This window comes from Erpetoichthys calabaricus, chromosome 6 (genome assembly GCF_900747795.2).
Source record: "Erpetoichthys calabaricus chromosome 6, fErpCal1.3, whole genome shotgun sequence".
In the NCBI taxonomy this organism is placed as follows: Eukaryota; Metazoa; Chordata; class Cladistia; order Polypteriformes; family Polypteridae; genus Erpetoichthys; species Erpetoichthys calabaricus.
In genome coordinates, this window is record NC_041399.2 from 31,938,769 (window position 1) to 31,955,518 (window position 16,750).

At 38.8% G+C, this 16,750-nt stretch overlaps 1 protein-coding gene across 1 annotated transcript in view; it reads left to right on the top strand.

Annotated features, from left to right (window-relative positions):
• Positions 1-16,750, top strand: part of LOC114653254 (ubiquitin-conjugating enzyme E2 W) — an 82,094-nt gene that overhangs the window by 37,736 nt on the left and 27,608 nt on the right. The window contains exon 2 of the mRNA XM_028803454.2: positions 6,418-6,509. Within this exon, the coding sequence (XP_028659287.1) occupies positions 6,418-6,509 (92 nt within the window). The remainder of the gene's footprint in view (positions 1-6,417; positions 6,510-16,750) is intronic.

A 16,750-nucleotide genomic window follows, 5' to 3' on the forward strand; every position in this document is an offset into this window, starting at 1 on the left:
TTCATTTTAATTTTGCAGCAGTCTTGTGCACAGACTTTGAAAATGAAATTGCAAATGGGGGTTATTTCATTTTAATTCTGACTTTTGCAGCATTTTAGCATGCAGACTTTAAAAATTAAATTGGATAAGAGAGTGCATTTTCATTTCATAATTTTTTATTTTCATTTCCTTTTTTACAGAAAATACCTACCTCATTGCTTCAGAAAATGTGCATTTTTGGTTTTGCATGATGATTTACTTTTTTATAAAACAACTTAGGAAAGTTGATTATTTTGCCTCTTTGAAGGTGTGGTCGCAAATGACTCTTAAAGTGGATTAGAGATGTTTTGTGTGAGAGACTGGGTTAATCTCTATGGAGTTGCTGCCTGCTTTAAAATAGAACAAATGAAAGCTCCTGTTGGGAGCCTCAGATCTGTACTTAAAGTGGAAGGATGTTGTGCTTCTTAGATGTAACTAGGCTGAAAAATTTTTATTACAATTCAGCTTTGAGGACAGTTGACCAGTTTTTTCATGTAGAACAACCTTTTTTGTGTTAGAATAGTGGGCTCAACTCTTGAGTATTACATTGTTTTGCAGATATAAGATGAACAAGGACTGTTTCTTTGGAATAGTCTGGCATGTACAGTACATGCTAATACACTGAAAAACAGGATGAGCAATCTATTTCATACGAGATGTTTTGTTGTGTTTGTATGAAACACTTTTTATTCAGGGATATAAAAAGCAAACTGTGGATGTTTGTTTCTGCCAGCAGTAATGGAAAATTTGGCCTCATTTGTAACAAGCACAATGAAAGCTTATTTTAATGGCATTTTTGATTTGATTGCCATGGAGGAACAAGTAATAGTTTAAATATACATTGCAATAACTATTATTAGGTGCTGTTTTTGAAGCTCTTCATAGTTTAACATTGGCAGGTGTGGCCCCAGGGGAAGCAAATAGGTAAAAATAACTACTATATCTGACAAGTTTTATTATTTCTTGGTTTATAACCAAGTGGTTGTCCCTTACCCAATTCTGCTGTTTCATTGAGTAAAATCTAATTGTTTATTTTTGGGGATTAGAAGTGACTTAAATGTACAGATTTGGTCTGGCTTAAATGAACACTGTATCAGTGCATGCTCCTAACCTCTCTCTTACCCCCTTTAGTTTGTAGTGATGGCCAAGAAAATGTAATGTTTTCATGTAGAATAGAAATGACAAAGTTTCTGATAGGCCTCTGTGGTGACCAACACTAGCAACAGGAAACCATTCGAAAAAGTCAATTGAAAGAAAAGTCTTCCATTACTCGTTTTGAATGATCCTTGTGTCAAGCCGTCCAGTTCTATGTACCAAACACATGTGCAGTTAACAATATTTTAGTAAAAAATGCCACTTCCAGAAAACACTCATGTAAATAAAGATGGAATGCACTCAGATGTGATTCTTCTCCTCATTCATTAGTCAGGAGTCCAGCTCAGTAACAGCTTATTCATTGGTTAACATTGAACTTCACACAATATGAACGAAAAGCTTACACTATGAGACAAATGTAAAACCAAAGATTATTAAAAAATAAAATATTAAAAAAGTGTAAAACGTAATAATTTGAAAGTAAATTGTTGCGTTATTCAATGCGTAATACAATTTTGTTCTGTTTGTCTTTGCAATTAACACACAAATACTTTTTTTAAACTTACACTTTTACTGTAAAACTTCAATAAAAACAATTTTTTGAATGAAATTTTCGTCAGTATCACATTGAGTTTTAATTCTGTGTTTGGACTTTCATCGTGACAATGCAGCGTATAACTGCCCGTGATTGAATTTTGTTTCTTTCTCTGTATTAAATAAAAACTTTTTCAAATGTTTGGCTCTGGGATTTATTAATTATTCCTTGCAAAAGCTATTCTAACAGGAAACTTCCTTCTTTCTACGGTAATTTGTGCGGTGGAAGACCGGATGCTGTTAATGGTTGTAGACATTCTCCGGGATATTATAAGTTGATGTTTTCATCTTCTGCACGATCACCACCAACTGTTTCAGCATAGTCTATTGATATGCATTTAACCAATTTGCTGTGAAATTTTTGCCGCTAATTCATTTGACTTTGATGGATTGTCCGTCTGTCTTATGGCCAAAGTCTCATCTCGCGGGACTTGAAAAAATCTCTTCAAAAAAGTCTTATTGCAGGATTTTTTTAATATAATAAACAGATTATACACACACACACAAGGCTTTGAAATTATGAAATTCCAGACCTCCTTCATTCCCATTTACCAGCCTTGTAGGATCCTCTCTAAGAGTTGCTTTAGGTGTCATCCAAGTGTTGTTCCTAAACTGCCCTTGCTGCATACAACCACATCACTGTCCTTTTACCTGCAGAAAGAACACCCATCTTCCTCCACCTCCATAGCCACCTGGGCAGCATATACTTGGCTCAGTGCTCATAATATAATGTAATAACTTTTTTTTTTATTTTTTTTTTATAATCCTTCCAACTCCCTTGCAATTGGACCTGGCTTCCTTGTCTCAATTGCCCCCCAAAATTAAGTAGATTGGGAACCTGTTGATCTGCTTTGAGTAAAGCTGAATTCATATCTTTGTTTATGGCTTTGATCTTTTACCACCAAATTATTTTTTTTCTTTATCCAAGCTCATCTTTTTGACATTAAATTGCATGTAGTCAAATGCTCTGTGGATTCTACAATTAGTGCTCTCTTTAGTTTTGCATCGGGGTTGTGCATCTTCTCCTACCTCCCCTTCTGCCTGTAGGCAACTCTGTGCAGTGGAATGTACCTGTTGAAAGAAAAACAGCTACTTGCCTTGCTTGAAAGGTGGTGTCTTAACACTGCATCCTATTTCTGGTCAGAAAAAAAATAACTTTCTCAATCTGTCGTTGAACTGTCAGAATGTAATTCTTTTCACCCTCTCGCTACATTCCATATTTTACTGATCCCCTATTTTTGTTATGTAATTGTTTGTTTTTACCTGTATTGAGTCATCCTGTGTTATGATTTTAATTTTTCTCTTCTGCCCAGAAACACTCTGTACATGTTCTCAAGTACTGGTTTCTCTTACTTGGTTCCCTTGTTTGTGTTATCCATCCATCCATTTTCCAACCCGTTGAATCCAAACACAGGGTCACGGGGGTCTGCTGGAGCCAATCCCAGCCAACACAGGGCACAAGGCAGGGAACCAATCCTGGACAGGGTGCCAACCCACCGCAGGACACGCACAAACACACCCACACACCAAGCACACACTAGGGCCAATTTAGAATCGCCAATCCACCTAACCTGCACGTCTTTGGACTGTGGCAGGAAACCGGAGCGCCCGGAGGAAACCCACGCAAACACGGGGAGAACATGCAAACTCCACGCAGGGAGGACCCGGGAAGCGAACCCAGGTCTCCTAACTGCGAGGCAGCAGCGCTACCACTGCGCCACCGTGCCGCCCTTGTTTGTGTTATAGCTTCTTTAATTACCTTTCGTCTTCCTGGATGCCTGCTGCTTCGCAACTTTGATGCCTGTCTTATAGGTCTTCATCCAGTGGGTTTTTTTTTTTTTGGTCTTAATATTATTTGAGAATAGAATACATCTCGCTGCCATCTATTATGGGTACCATTGACATGTTCATTCTATACTTGGCACCTTGCTTAATTAGCCCACATGCATCTCCACTGTAACCCCATCTATGGTGTGTTTGCCAGATGTGTGACTGCTATTATACTTGGTTTTGGGTTGTCTTTTTTGATTTATGCCTCAATGCCCTTGTAGCATAAAGGTCATCCCATTGTAGAATCCCCTGTAGGCACAAAATATATTCTGAAAAAGGCGGTTTGTCCATATTAGCTCTTGTGCACTCAACGGTCACTTTATTAGGTACACCTTGCTAGTACTGATTTGGAGCCACTTTTGCCATCAGAACTGCTGTAATTCTTTGTGGCATAGATTCAACAAGGTGCTGGAAACAGTCAGATATTTTGGTCTGTATTGCAATGATAGTTGTATCATGCAGTTGCTGCAGATTTGTTGGCTGCATTCCCATGATGTGAATCTCCCATTCTACCACATCCCGAAGGTGCTCTATTGGACTGAAATCTGGTTACTGTGGAGGCCATTTGCGGAAAGTTAAGTTATTGTCTTGTTCATGAAACCAGTTTGAGATCATTTGAGCTTTGGTGCATTATCCTGCTGGATGGACAGCAACAGTACTTGGGCTGTGGCATTTAAATGGTGCTTAGTTGGTACTACATGGCCCAAAGTGTGCCAGGAAATTATCCCCCACAACATTACACCACCACCACCAGCCTGAACCGTTGATTCAAGGAAGGATGGATCCATGCTTTCATGTTGTTCATGTCAAATTCTGACCCTATCATCCAAATGCTATGAATGATCACAACAGAGATTGAGACTTGTCAGACCAGGCAACATTGTTCCAATTTTCGGTTGTCCAGTTTTGGTGAGCCCTTGTGAATTGCAGCCTAGGTTGCCTGTTCTTAGCTGATTGGAGTTGCATCCGGTGTGGTTTCCTGCCGCTGTGGTTTCCTGCCGCTGTAGCCTATTTGCTTCAAGGTTTGATGTGTTGTGGTTTCAGAGATGCTCTTCTGCATACCTGTGAGTGGTTATTTGAATTATTGTTGCCTTTCTATCCGCTCAAACCAGTCTGATCAATCTCCTCTGACCTCTGGCATCAACAAGGCATTTTCGCCCAGAGACTGCTGTACTCTAACCTCTTTTACACTGCTTATTACTTTTTGGCATCTGAATGGTTAGAACAGGTGATTTTGATGCTTGTAAATGCTTTATGTTGTTGTAATGCCAAATTATAATGGAGCTTCTGCTGGCTGCAGGGAATTGGGGGATTTTCTCTTGGTTAAATTACTCTTTTTAGTTCAGTTTGATTGGATGTAAACCTTTTAACATTTGAAAGAGAACAGAAAGTGAGAAGAAAAAACACAAAATGCTTATCTTTATACCCATGAAGATGTGCCATTTTGATAAACCGTGGGTTGTCTGGAAATTACAAAGTTCTAGTCATTTGAAGTATTTCTGTTCCCTTGCACCTTTTTTCTTTGTTTCTGATTTATTTGCTTATAGAATGAACTGAAATCACAGAAATGGTAAAATGAAAAAATCTTAAGTTATTTAACTATATCCATTTAAAATACAGATTATATTAATGTCTATGCAAATGTCTTCTCATGCTATACCACAAGATGATGCTCTTTTATAGATCCAGAAGAAGATACTCTGTATCTAGACTGGGTATCAGGGACAAGGTTTTGAGTTTTACTTTGTTGTCAGTGTGCTGTTTTTTATTGCTACAACTATTGGTACTGCTCACCAGAAGTTCAAGATGATGGGATTTTATGTGCAACTGAGGAGTGTATTTATAAAGTGTGATGCCATTCCTTTATAGTATTTAGTTGTATAAACCTAATATTAATGTTCTCTAGCCTGCTTAATCCTATTAGGAATTGTGAACTGAATACTTTATTTTTATGTATTTATTTTTTATCATATTTGTGAATTATTTCAACATGAAATGCTTGTTAAATGCTACAACTATATTTAACACTGCCAGTGTAGATTTTCGCTCAAATGCTGTACTTTACCTCCCACATCCCAAGGATGTGCAGATTAGATTATATCTGAAGGCACTAAATTGGCATCATAAAATGTTAAGGTATGCAAGTGATGTGCCACACCCAAGATTGGTTCCTGCTTTGTGCCCAGTGCATTCAGTTAGCTGGTTTAAAGAGAGCTGGATAGCAGAATGGACAGCTGTAGCCATGTAAATTATATTCAGAGGGTGAATGTGAAGCCTCTGCTCCTTTATCATGTCTATGTATGATGTGGTACTAAAACATTTAGTCTTGCTGGTATTTATAGGATTATAGGTTTCTAAATCCCTCGTGCCAATGCATGACATTACAGATTAAAAACTATTGAAACTTTCAGCTGATTGGTGATAATAATAATGTGCTGTCAAAACAAGCACAAGTCGTACTTTTAAGTTCTGAATTACCTCCTTAATGGTATAAAAAAGTGACAGTAATGAAGCACTTTGTGTTTGTTCCTTGAAAGAACAGCTTCATTTTCTTGCTTTTTTAAACCATGCAAGACTTTTTAATTGGTGTGATTCCTGCAAATCTCATGAAGTTTAAGCCTGGGAGGGCGTCATGATGAGATGTTGGGACAGCTTGGCTTTTTCATTTAGCAGACAGGCTTGATGAGACCTTTTACAAAAGCTGTTAGTGTTTTAAAGCTGTCTGAAATAGTTTTGTTTCAGACCTAAATGATTAAAACTAAATATCTTTCTTAAGACCTTAACTGTTGCACATGCAGTTGTAAAGAGCATGTTTTTATGTGTATTCCGGAAAGAATGCATGTGTTCTGTTCCTTACTTTATTTTTATTTTTATTTTTAGAAAAGACTACAGAAGGAGCTATTAGCATTGCAAAATGATCCACCCCCTGGAATGACTTTAAATGAGAAGAGTGTGCAGAATTCAATAACACAGTGAGTAAATAGGTCAAAGACATCTTTGTGAAATGATAGTTAACCTGTGCCTCCCTTTTAGTTGCTATTTATGATGCTATTTTATATTAGTTTGTGTTAAATGTATACGGTTACTGCTTAGCAGTATTTCTGTTGTATCTAATAGACAGTGAAACCTGTTCTGGTAAAGGGGTTTGTAGGTATCATAGAGCTTGTACCACCACTCGGTAATGCTCTCCATCTCATACAAAGTCTCCTATTAAATGTTTCTTCTAGCCACATATATTCTAAAGTCTTAGGAGAATTCATTATTTTAAGTTTGGAATTTGCCCTTCATTTTTAAACATTAATCAAGCATGCCAGATGAGAAAAGCCTGTTTTTATTACTCTTTCTCTTATTTATAGTCGAAAGTTCTTACAAACTTATTTCAGGCTAAATTTCTTTTTGCTTGTGAATCTTATTTCAGTCACTAAAGTATGTGCCAAGTAACTACAGCTTGAAGCAGTGGCATTTATTATTACAATCTTAATAATTGTATATTAATTCAGTGAGGTAGGAGCTAACAGGAGAAGTATGCATGCTTCCCCAACTTTAAGAATGAGCTAATCCATATTTGAAAACCACTTTGTAAAGTGAATTTTCATATTGTGAACACATAATCACTATTAATTTAAATGGAAAGCATTTTTAAGCTATTTCCTGGCCCAAAAATGTCTCCTTTTCGTTCACTTAACACTGAACTACTTGAAAATTGGCAAAATTAGTTTAATAATAATGGTATTAGACATTAAAACAAACCCTAATAAGTAATTGCCATTCATGAAATGTTTCACCAGGCTCTTTACCTAGACTTCAAGTTTCACATTCAAATTTCAGTTTTTTTTTGGGTCTTTTCAACTAGTTCACAATTTGTTTTGATGCTGTGATGCCCCTGGATAGTGTAGGAAGACATTTGAGAACGTGAATGCACAAGTACACTTCATTGAAGCCTGCAGATCAATCTAATCTAGACTGAGATTGGGTGTCACCAGTCCTGTCCTTCCCCAAATGTCAAGCGAAGTGCCCTGCTGTGAGGTGTACAGTGCATCCGGAAAGTGTTCACAGCGCATCACTTTTTCCACATTTTGTTATGTCACAGCCTTATTCCAAAATGGATTAAATTCATTTTTTCCCTCAGAATTCTACACACAACACCCCATAATGACAATGTGAAAAAAGTTTACTTGAGGTTTTTGCAAATTTATTAAAAATAAAAAAAATTGAGAAAGCACATGTACATAAGTATTCACAGCCTTTGCCATGAAACTCAAAATTGAGCTCAGGTGCATCCTGTTTCCCCTGATCATCCTTGAGATGTTTCTGCAGCTTAACTGGAGTCCACCTGTGGTAAATTCAGTTGATTGGACATGATTTGGAAAGGCACACACCTGTCTATATAAGGTCCCACAGTTGACAGTTCATGTCAGAGCACAAACCAAGCATGAAGTCAAAGGAATTGTCTGTAGACCTCCGAGACAGGATTGTCTCGAGGCACAAATCTGGGGAAGGTTACAGAAACATTTTTGCTGCTTTGAAGGACCCAATGAGCACAGTGGCCTCCATCATCCGTAAGTGGAAGAAGTTCGAAACCACCAGGACTCTTCCTAGAGCTGGCCGGCCATCTAAACTGAGCGATCAGAGGAGAAGGGCCTTAGTCAGGGAGGTGACCAAGAACCCGATGGTCACTCTGTCAGAGCTCCTGAGGTCCTCTGTGGAGAGAGGAGAACCTTCCAGAAGGATAACCATCTCTGCAGCAATCCACCAATCAGGCCTGTATGGTAGAGTGGCCAGACGGAAGCCACTCCTTATTAAAAGGCACATGGCAGCCCGCCTGGAGTTTGCCAAAAGGCATCTGAAGGACTCTCAGACCATGAGAAACAAAATTCTCTGGTCTGCTGAGACAAAGATTAAACTCTTTGGTGTGAATGCCAGGCGTCACGTTTGGAGGAAACCAGGCACCGCTCACCACCAGGCCACTACCATCCCTACAGTGAAGCATGGTGGTGGCAGCATCTTGCTGTGGGGATGTTTTTCAGCGGCAGGGACTAGGATACTAGTCAGGATGAAGGGAAAGATGACTGCAACAATGTACAGAGACATCCTGGATGAAAACCTGCTCCAGAGCGCTCTTGACCTCAGACTGGGGCGACGGTTCATCATTCAGCAGGACAACGACCCTAAGCACACAGCCAAGATATCAAAGGAGTGGCTTCAGGACAACTCTGTGAATGTCCTTGAGTGGCCCAGCCAGAGCCCAGACTTGAATCCGATTGAACATCTCTGGAGAGATCTTAAAATGGCTGTGCACCGACACTTCCCATCCAACCTGATGGAGCTTGAGAGGTGCTGCAAAGAGGAATGGGCGAAACTGGCCAAGGATAGGTGTGCCAAGCTTGTGGCATCATATTCAAAAAGACTTGAGGCTGTAATTGCTGCCAACGGTGCATCGACAAAGTATTGAGCAAAGGCTGTGAATACTTATGTACATGGGATTTCTCAGTTTTTTTTATTTTAATAAATTTGCAAAAACCTCAAGTAAACTTTTTTCATGTTGTCATTATGGGGTGTTGTGTGTAGAATTCGGAGGGAAAAAAATGAATGTAATCCATTTTGGAATAAGGCTGTATGTAACATAACAAAATGTGGAAAAAGTGATGTGCTCTGAATACTTTACGGATTCACTGTATGTTAAATGACTGTGCAGACTATAGAGTGTTAGACAATTCTCAATGAGCATTGCAGGTGCTAAGTAAGATATCTTGTATTGAAGAATTTTCCTAAACTGGAGATGGCCTGTATTTTAGCTAATTGAGCAAAAAAAAAAAAACATTGTGTGTAATTGCATAGACAATGTAGTGAAGTCAAAGGAAATGTAGACAGAAAATGATATAATGAAATACAGGGGGGAAACAATTCTCAAATCATATTCTAATACATAAATTTAGTATTTCAGCATCATTATTATGCACCTCTGCCAGAATGAGTATTTGCTGTGAAAGTGTGGAATTTAAAAGGATACAAAGAGAGAGAAACTTTGTCACTTACCTAGTACTGTGGAGGGGGAGCACATGAGGTTTCGTTCAAAATAAGGGGAGTCCTGTCATATGATGTCTGCTTCTCCTGCCTACTCCCATAAGTATTATTAATGTAGAATTAGCTCACATTGAGTGTAGGCAGGGACATAGAATCCAGATGATCGTTTATGGTCATGCTTGTTAACACTAAAGATGATGGAAGTTGAGCACACCTCTCTGTGCATTCAATGACAGAGGTATACCGACAGGTGCCATCGCTCATGGCGTATATGATCAGCCTAGAGTGAAATTAGAATTAGTGATCGCTTTAAGCTTAGTACATGCACTAGTGCCTGTCTCTGTAATCTGTAAAGTGTTTTTCAGCCAGATTGTTCAAACCAAATAATTACCGAGATAGGTAAGCACAGAAGTAATAAAACTCAAAGGCAGTGCAAAATCAGGCATTTTATGCTAGTTGTATTTAAAGCATAGTCTGTCTATTATAAAAAGAAATCTCCTGTCCTGGAAAGCAAAATGCAAGTCTACGATGCGTGATAATCTCGAAAGACATTTTAAAGATCCGCGAGACCAAGGAGACTTGCCATGGTGCGTCTCGCGGGGACCGTAAACATAAGACTTGGTGCCAAGAGATTGTCCCAGGGCTGTAGCAAAAAGGACAGCGGCTGTACAGGCTTTAAAAAGCGCGACAGCAGCTACCCCAATCAAACGCGAACAGCGTTATACATCCTGTAAGAGAGAATTCAGCCACGCCCACGGCCAGAAATAAAAGACAGGCATTGCTTTTACAACGTCACGTGAGACCAGGCAGTGAGCCATCATTTAAAACAAGTCAACAGACCTCTAAGCTAGCAGTTGTTGGATTGCTTTTGGCAGGCAAGCATCATGTGCTCTGAGCTCTTAAAACAACGACATGCGATAGGCAGAAGAGGCAGCTAGCAAGCAGCAAAAAGACAGCAAATGATTCAAAGGCATATCCTTAGCGTACGTTCAGCCGCAACACCCTTCACAACACGAGCAGTATTATACGTCTGGGAAGAAAGAGATGTAAACATGCGCTGGGCAGGAAATAAAGAAACAAGTATTGTTTTTACAAAAGTTTTTAAAGTAAAAGTGAAAATAATGCATATGTAACAATTCACAAGAAAATAACAATCTCTTTAAATTGTAGATTGCCTGCCTAAGGTAAAGTCATCCCTGATGAATGGGGACGTGGGAATGAGGGGTCCTTTCATCGGATTAGCGCTATTTCAGATGTGGAATGGCAAAATGGGGGAGGCAGCTTGATGACTGAGGTCTCCAGGACTTAAAACAAATCCAAATCATATTATATAATATCATCTAATGTGAAATTCTACTCCGTACTTCTAGAATTTTTATTTTTATACTGTATTGAGGATTTATTCTGTTCTATGTATTGTACTGTATGGCTCAGAATTAAAAGACAATGAGTAAAATGACAAAGTAGAACTTCATAAAGACGTTTACAAACGTTGACACTAAACACATGCAGAGCAGGTTAGAGACTATGAAACCAGTGAAATTAGAAAGGCTCCAAAAAAACAAACAAACAAAAACAGCGCTATACACATGTGGAGAAAGTTAAAGGATATAAAAGTAGGAAAATTAGAAAATATAAATAAAGAAATTAAAGATCGCAGTAGCGCAAACAAACAAACTGCCTCATTTATCTATGTACCAGTCTAACTTTTGTTTTGCACAATAATTACTACACTATTGCACCTTAACACTTACTTCTACTTTATTCACATAATTTTACTTATTTATTATGTTCTACTATACTGTTATCTTTCAATCTATGACTTTTTGTTAATCTAACTGATATTCTTCTAACTTTGCACAGTTTTTGATAAGCAGATCAGGATGCATTTCACTGCGTGTTGTCCTGTATAACTATGCAAGTGACAAATAAAGAATCTTGAGAATTTCAAAAACGGAGTTTACCGCACACGCATTTATTGGTTACTTTGTTCATGTATGTATGTTTATCTGTCTGCTTATTTAAAAAGCTAAATTTACCCCAGGAGTCAAAAACGTTCTGTCTAGCACTTGTACAAAAACCTAGACAAAAGCTGGGGTATCACCTTGGTAACCCCAAGTACTTTTGGAACTGTGAGAGGAGAATAGCACGACTTTACAGACAGGAGTCCAATGCAGATCTCTACTTACTTTTTTACTTTGTTAAAAAAAAAAATATATATTAACTGCTAATGATATAGATCATTGTGTCTGTGCTGAAATTCCAAACAGAGAAACCTGTCCTGACCTCATTAAAAAGATTCAGCATATTGGGACTCGCAAGATTACAAATATTGTTTTTACAGAAGTTCTAAAATAAAAGTGAAGCTAATGAAATAGCAACAATTCAAAGAAAAAAAAAATCTTAAAAGTGTATATCCGGAAAACCAGACACGGTGGTTGGCGAGCGAAGCGAGCAGGGGGCAAAGCCCCCTAGTATTATAGAAGATGAAGACGTAAAAACCTAGAGTGATCAGTTTGGACAAATTTCACCTATGGGTTTGGGTGGTGATGTGGTTGCTCTGAGGTTCTTGCAGAATGTACACAGTCTAAGTCTGATGGATCCAAGTTGGCTGGCCACCCTGTACCACCCTGAATAGTTCTGCTGTACTGTAACTCTAAATGCCTACTGTACTGTCATTTTGTCACTGTGATGGCTTTGTGGAGTTAATACATGCAGCTCTTGTAGGCTTTCATATCGGCAGACTCGATTAGAATGATTCTGACTGTATGGTTAAGTATGGCTCCAGCATCATCGTAAAGTTTGCAGGCAATTCCACCATTATAGGCTTGAACACAGACAATGATAAGACAGCTTACTGAGATGAGTTTAGGCTCTTGAGTGGTGTCAGGACATTAATGTCTCTCTGAATGTCAGCAATAGAGTTCATCAGTAAAATTTGCCAAAGCCTGTTTTGCAGTGAATATGCATTTTACTTGGTAACCTTGTTTATCATTGTTTATCACATATTTTCCTATAAATTCACAGTGTGTCAAGTCCAGTGTGACATAGCAGAGCTGTAGCAACCATGCCTACTGTAAGATCATTACTGATTTGCTTCACATGTGCATGATGTCACAACCCATCAGTATTCTAGTCATTGCAGTATTTTCATTTGATGGGATACATTTGCTGACCATAATGAGTACTGTACTGCAACACTGATACCTGGGTACTGGCAGTGCAACACCCTGTGGCTAATTTTTATGCATAACTAGTTGATTACCCAGTGGCTTCGCTCACTGAGTGCAAGGGAAAAAAATAAAATGTATTCTGTAAGTTATTAAACAGTAAAATATTAACATTTAAGAAGTAAAGATATATTGAGCACTACTGGAGTGGTTTGGGGTAAACTACATTTTAAAGGTGCTATAACACAACAGGTAGTACTAACAGTAGCTAAAATGTATTTGGATTATCTCACGGTAGTAGATCCCTTGTGAAAGGTAGCTACACAACTGCTGTGGTATAGAAATTACATTTTCTATGTGATCGTCTAAATTTCTGCCTGACAACCTTGCACTACGTGCCTGTGATTTACTTCTTAAAATAATTAATCACAAAAGGAACTTTGAATGTTGCGGGGTTTTAGTGACCTGAACTCACCTTAAGGAACAGTAAGTAGTAGTGCAGGGTAATTTACAAACAGAGTCCTGCTTCAATGGTGCCGATTACACTCAGTCGCAAAGATTTCCACTCTCCCACGAGCCGACAGGGCACTTGGAAGTGTCACAAACAGTGCGAGAAGAGAGGACGCTGCTTGAAACTGCGAAGCTGTCGACCCCGCAGAGCAGCCCGACATTCCGCGCTTCCCAGCGTCCACTTTGTTCTCGTGCACATTGTTTACAGCTCGCCACAGTTAAAAAGTAAAAAGACACAAAGCTGTTTTCCTGCTCTCTTCTACTATCAAGTACTACCAACTAAAAAAAAGTTCAATGTGGCAGTTTCCATGACAGTCACGTGGGCGAATAAATAAAACTTCTCTGTCAGAACGCGCCTGGCAGCGGATGGGTCAGCGCTGTAGTCCAGAATGGAGGGCTAGGAGAGGACGACGCGGGGTGTATTTCTATGGGATAGATTGGTGTGTTTGTGTTTACTTCTTTTCAATATCAGTAAAATAACTCTCACACAAAAAATAATTCGTAAAGATGATATAAAAATGGCGCCCACAAACGAAGTGATTAGTTCCTTTATTATAATATGTTCTGTGGTCATACGTAATTTCCATATCGCGTGGTCATACGTAATTTCCGTTTCAAACGCGAAAAGAATTTTATTTACATATATATAGATATATATATAGATATAGATAGATATATAGATAGATATATATATATATATATATATATATATATATATAGATATATATATATATATATAGATATATATATATATATATATATATAGATATAGATATACAGTGGTGTGAAAAACTATTTGCCCCCTTCCTGATTTCTTATTCTTTTGCATGTTTGTCACACAAAATGTTTCTGATCATCAAACACATTTAACCATTAGTCAAATATAACACAAGTAAACACAAAATGCAGTTTGTAAATGGTGGTTTTTATTATTTAGGGAGAAAAAAAAATCCAAACCTACATGGCCCTGTGTGAAAAAGTAATTGCCCCCTGAACCTAATAACTGGTTGGGCCACCCTTAGCAGCAATAACTGCAATCAAGCGTTTGCGATAACTTGCAATGAGTCTTTTACAGCGCTCTGGAGGAATTTTGGCCCACTCATCTTTGTAAAATTGTTGTAATTCAGCTTTATTTGAGGGTTTTCTAGCATGAACCGCCCTTTTAAGGTCATGCCATAGCATCTCAATTGGATTCAGGTCAGGACTTTGACTAGGCCACTCCAAAGTCTTCATTTTGTTTTTCTTCAGCCATTCAGAGGTGGATTTGCTGGTGTGTTTTGGGTCATTGTCCTGTTGCAGCACCCAAGATCGCTTCAGCTTGAGTTGACAAACAGATGGCCGGACATTCTCCTTCAGGATTTTTTGGTAGACAGTAGAATTCATGGTTCCATCTATCACAGCAAGCCTTTCAGGTCCTGAAGCAGCAAAACAACCCCAGACCATCACACTACCACCACCATATTTTACTGTTGGTATGATGTTCTTTTTCTGAAATGCTGTGTTCCTTTTACGCCAGATGTAACGGGACATTTGCCTTCCAAAAAGTTCAACTTTTGACTCATCAGTCCACAAGGTATTTTCCCAAAAGTCTTGGCAATCATTGAGATGTTTCTTAGCAAAATTGAGATGAGCCGAAATGTTCTTTTTGCTTAACAGTGGTTTGCGTCTTGGAAATCTGCCATGCAGGCCGTTTTTGCCCAGTCTCTTTCTTATGGTGGAGTCGTGAACACTGACCTAAATTGAGGCAAGTGAGGCCTGCAGTTCTTTAGACGTTGTCCTGGGGTCTTTTGTGACCTCTCGGATGAGTCGTCTCTGCGCTCTTGGGGTAATTTTGGTCGGCCGGCCACTCCTGGGAAGGTTCACCACTGTTCCATGTTTTTGCCATTTGTGGATAATGGCTCTCACTGTGGTTCGCTGGAGTCCCAAAGCTTTAGAAATGGCTTTATAACCTTTACCAGACTGATAGATCTCAATTACTTCTGTTCTCATTTGTTCCTGAATTTCTTTGGATCTTGGCATGATGTCTAGCTTTTGAGGTGCTTTTGGTCTACTTCTCTGTGTCAGGCAGCTCCTATTTAAGTGATTTCTTGATTGAAACAGGTGTGGCAGTAATCAGGCCTGGGGGTGGCTACGGAAATTGAACTCAGGTGTGATACACCACAGTTAGGTTATTTTTTAACAAGGGGGCAATTACTTTTTCACACAGGGCCATGTAGGTTTGGATTTTTTTTCTTCCTAAATAATAAAAACCATCATTTAAAAACTGAATTTTGTGTTTACTTGTGTTATATTTGACTAATAGTTAAATGTGTTTGATGATCAGAAACATTTTGTGTGACAAACATGCAAAAGAATAAGAAATCAGGAAGGGGGCAAATAGTTTTTCACACCACTGTATATATATATATACAGTGATCCCTCGCTATATCGCGCTTCGCCTTTCGCGGCTTCACTCCATCGCGGATTTTATATGTAAGCATATTTAAATATATATCGCGGATTTTTCGCTGCTTCGCGGGTTTCTGCGGACAATGGGTCTTTTAATTTCTGGCACATGCTTCCTCAGTTGGTTTGCCCAGTTGATTTCATACAAGGGACGCTATTGGCAGATGGCTGAGAAGCTACCCAACTTACTTTCTCTCTCTCTCTCTCTTGCGCTGACGTAGGGGGGTGTGAGCAGGGGGGCTGTGTGCAGCTGCTTCCTGAAGGACATGCTGCACAGTGCTTCGCATACTTAAAAGCTCAAAGGGCACGTATTGATTTTTGACTTTGTTTTTCTGTGGCTCTCTCTCTGTCTCTTCCTGCTCCTGACAGAGGGGGTGTGAGCTGCCGCCTTCAACAGCTTTGTACCGGCGGTGCTTCGCATACTTAAAAGCCAAAAAGCCCTATTGATTTTTTTTTTGACTGCTTGCTTTGCACTCCTTTGAAAAGGAAGATATGTTTGCATTCTTTTAATTGTGAGACAGAACTGTCATCTCTGTCTTGTCATGGAGCACTGTTTAAACTTTTGAAAAAGAGACAAATGTTTGTTTGCAGTGTTTGAATAACGTTCCTGTCTCTCTACAACCTCCTGTGTTTCTGCGCAAATCTGTGACCCAAGCATGACATTCTAAAAATAACCATATAAACATATGGTTTCTACTTCGCGGATTTTCCTATTTCGCGGGTGGCTCTGGAACGCAACCCCCGCGAAGGAGGAGGGATTACTGTATATATATATAGATATATAGATAGATATAGATTAGCTATGTTCTCAGCTACATCTTAACTGGAGCCTTAAAGGAGACTCCATTAAATAATGAAAAGATTTATTACTATTTTCAAGACATTTCTTCATGATGTTAGGAAAAAAAAGTGAAGCATTTGCACAGATACATTGGGTGAGTAAAAGAAAGCTGCGCCTGGAGCTGTGACTTCAAACAGTAGAATGAGCCAGTCCCACACTACTGCTTCATGGCATAGCCAGTGTATGCCTCCAGAATTGGAACTCTTTGGGCACAATGATCTAT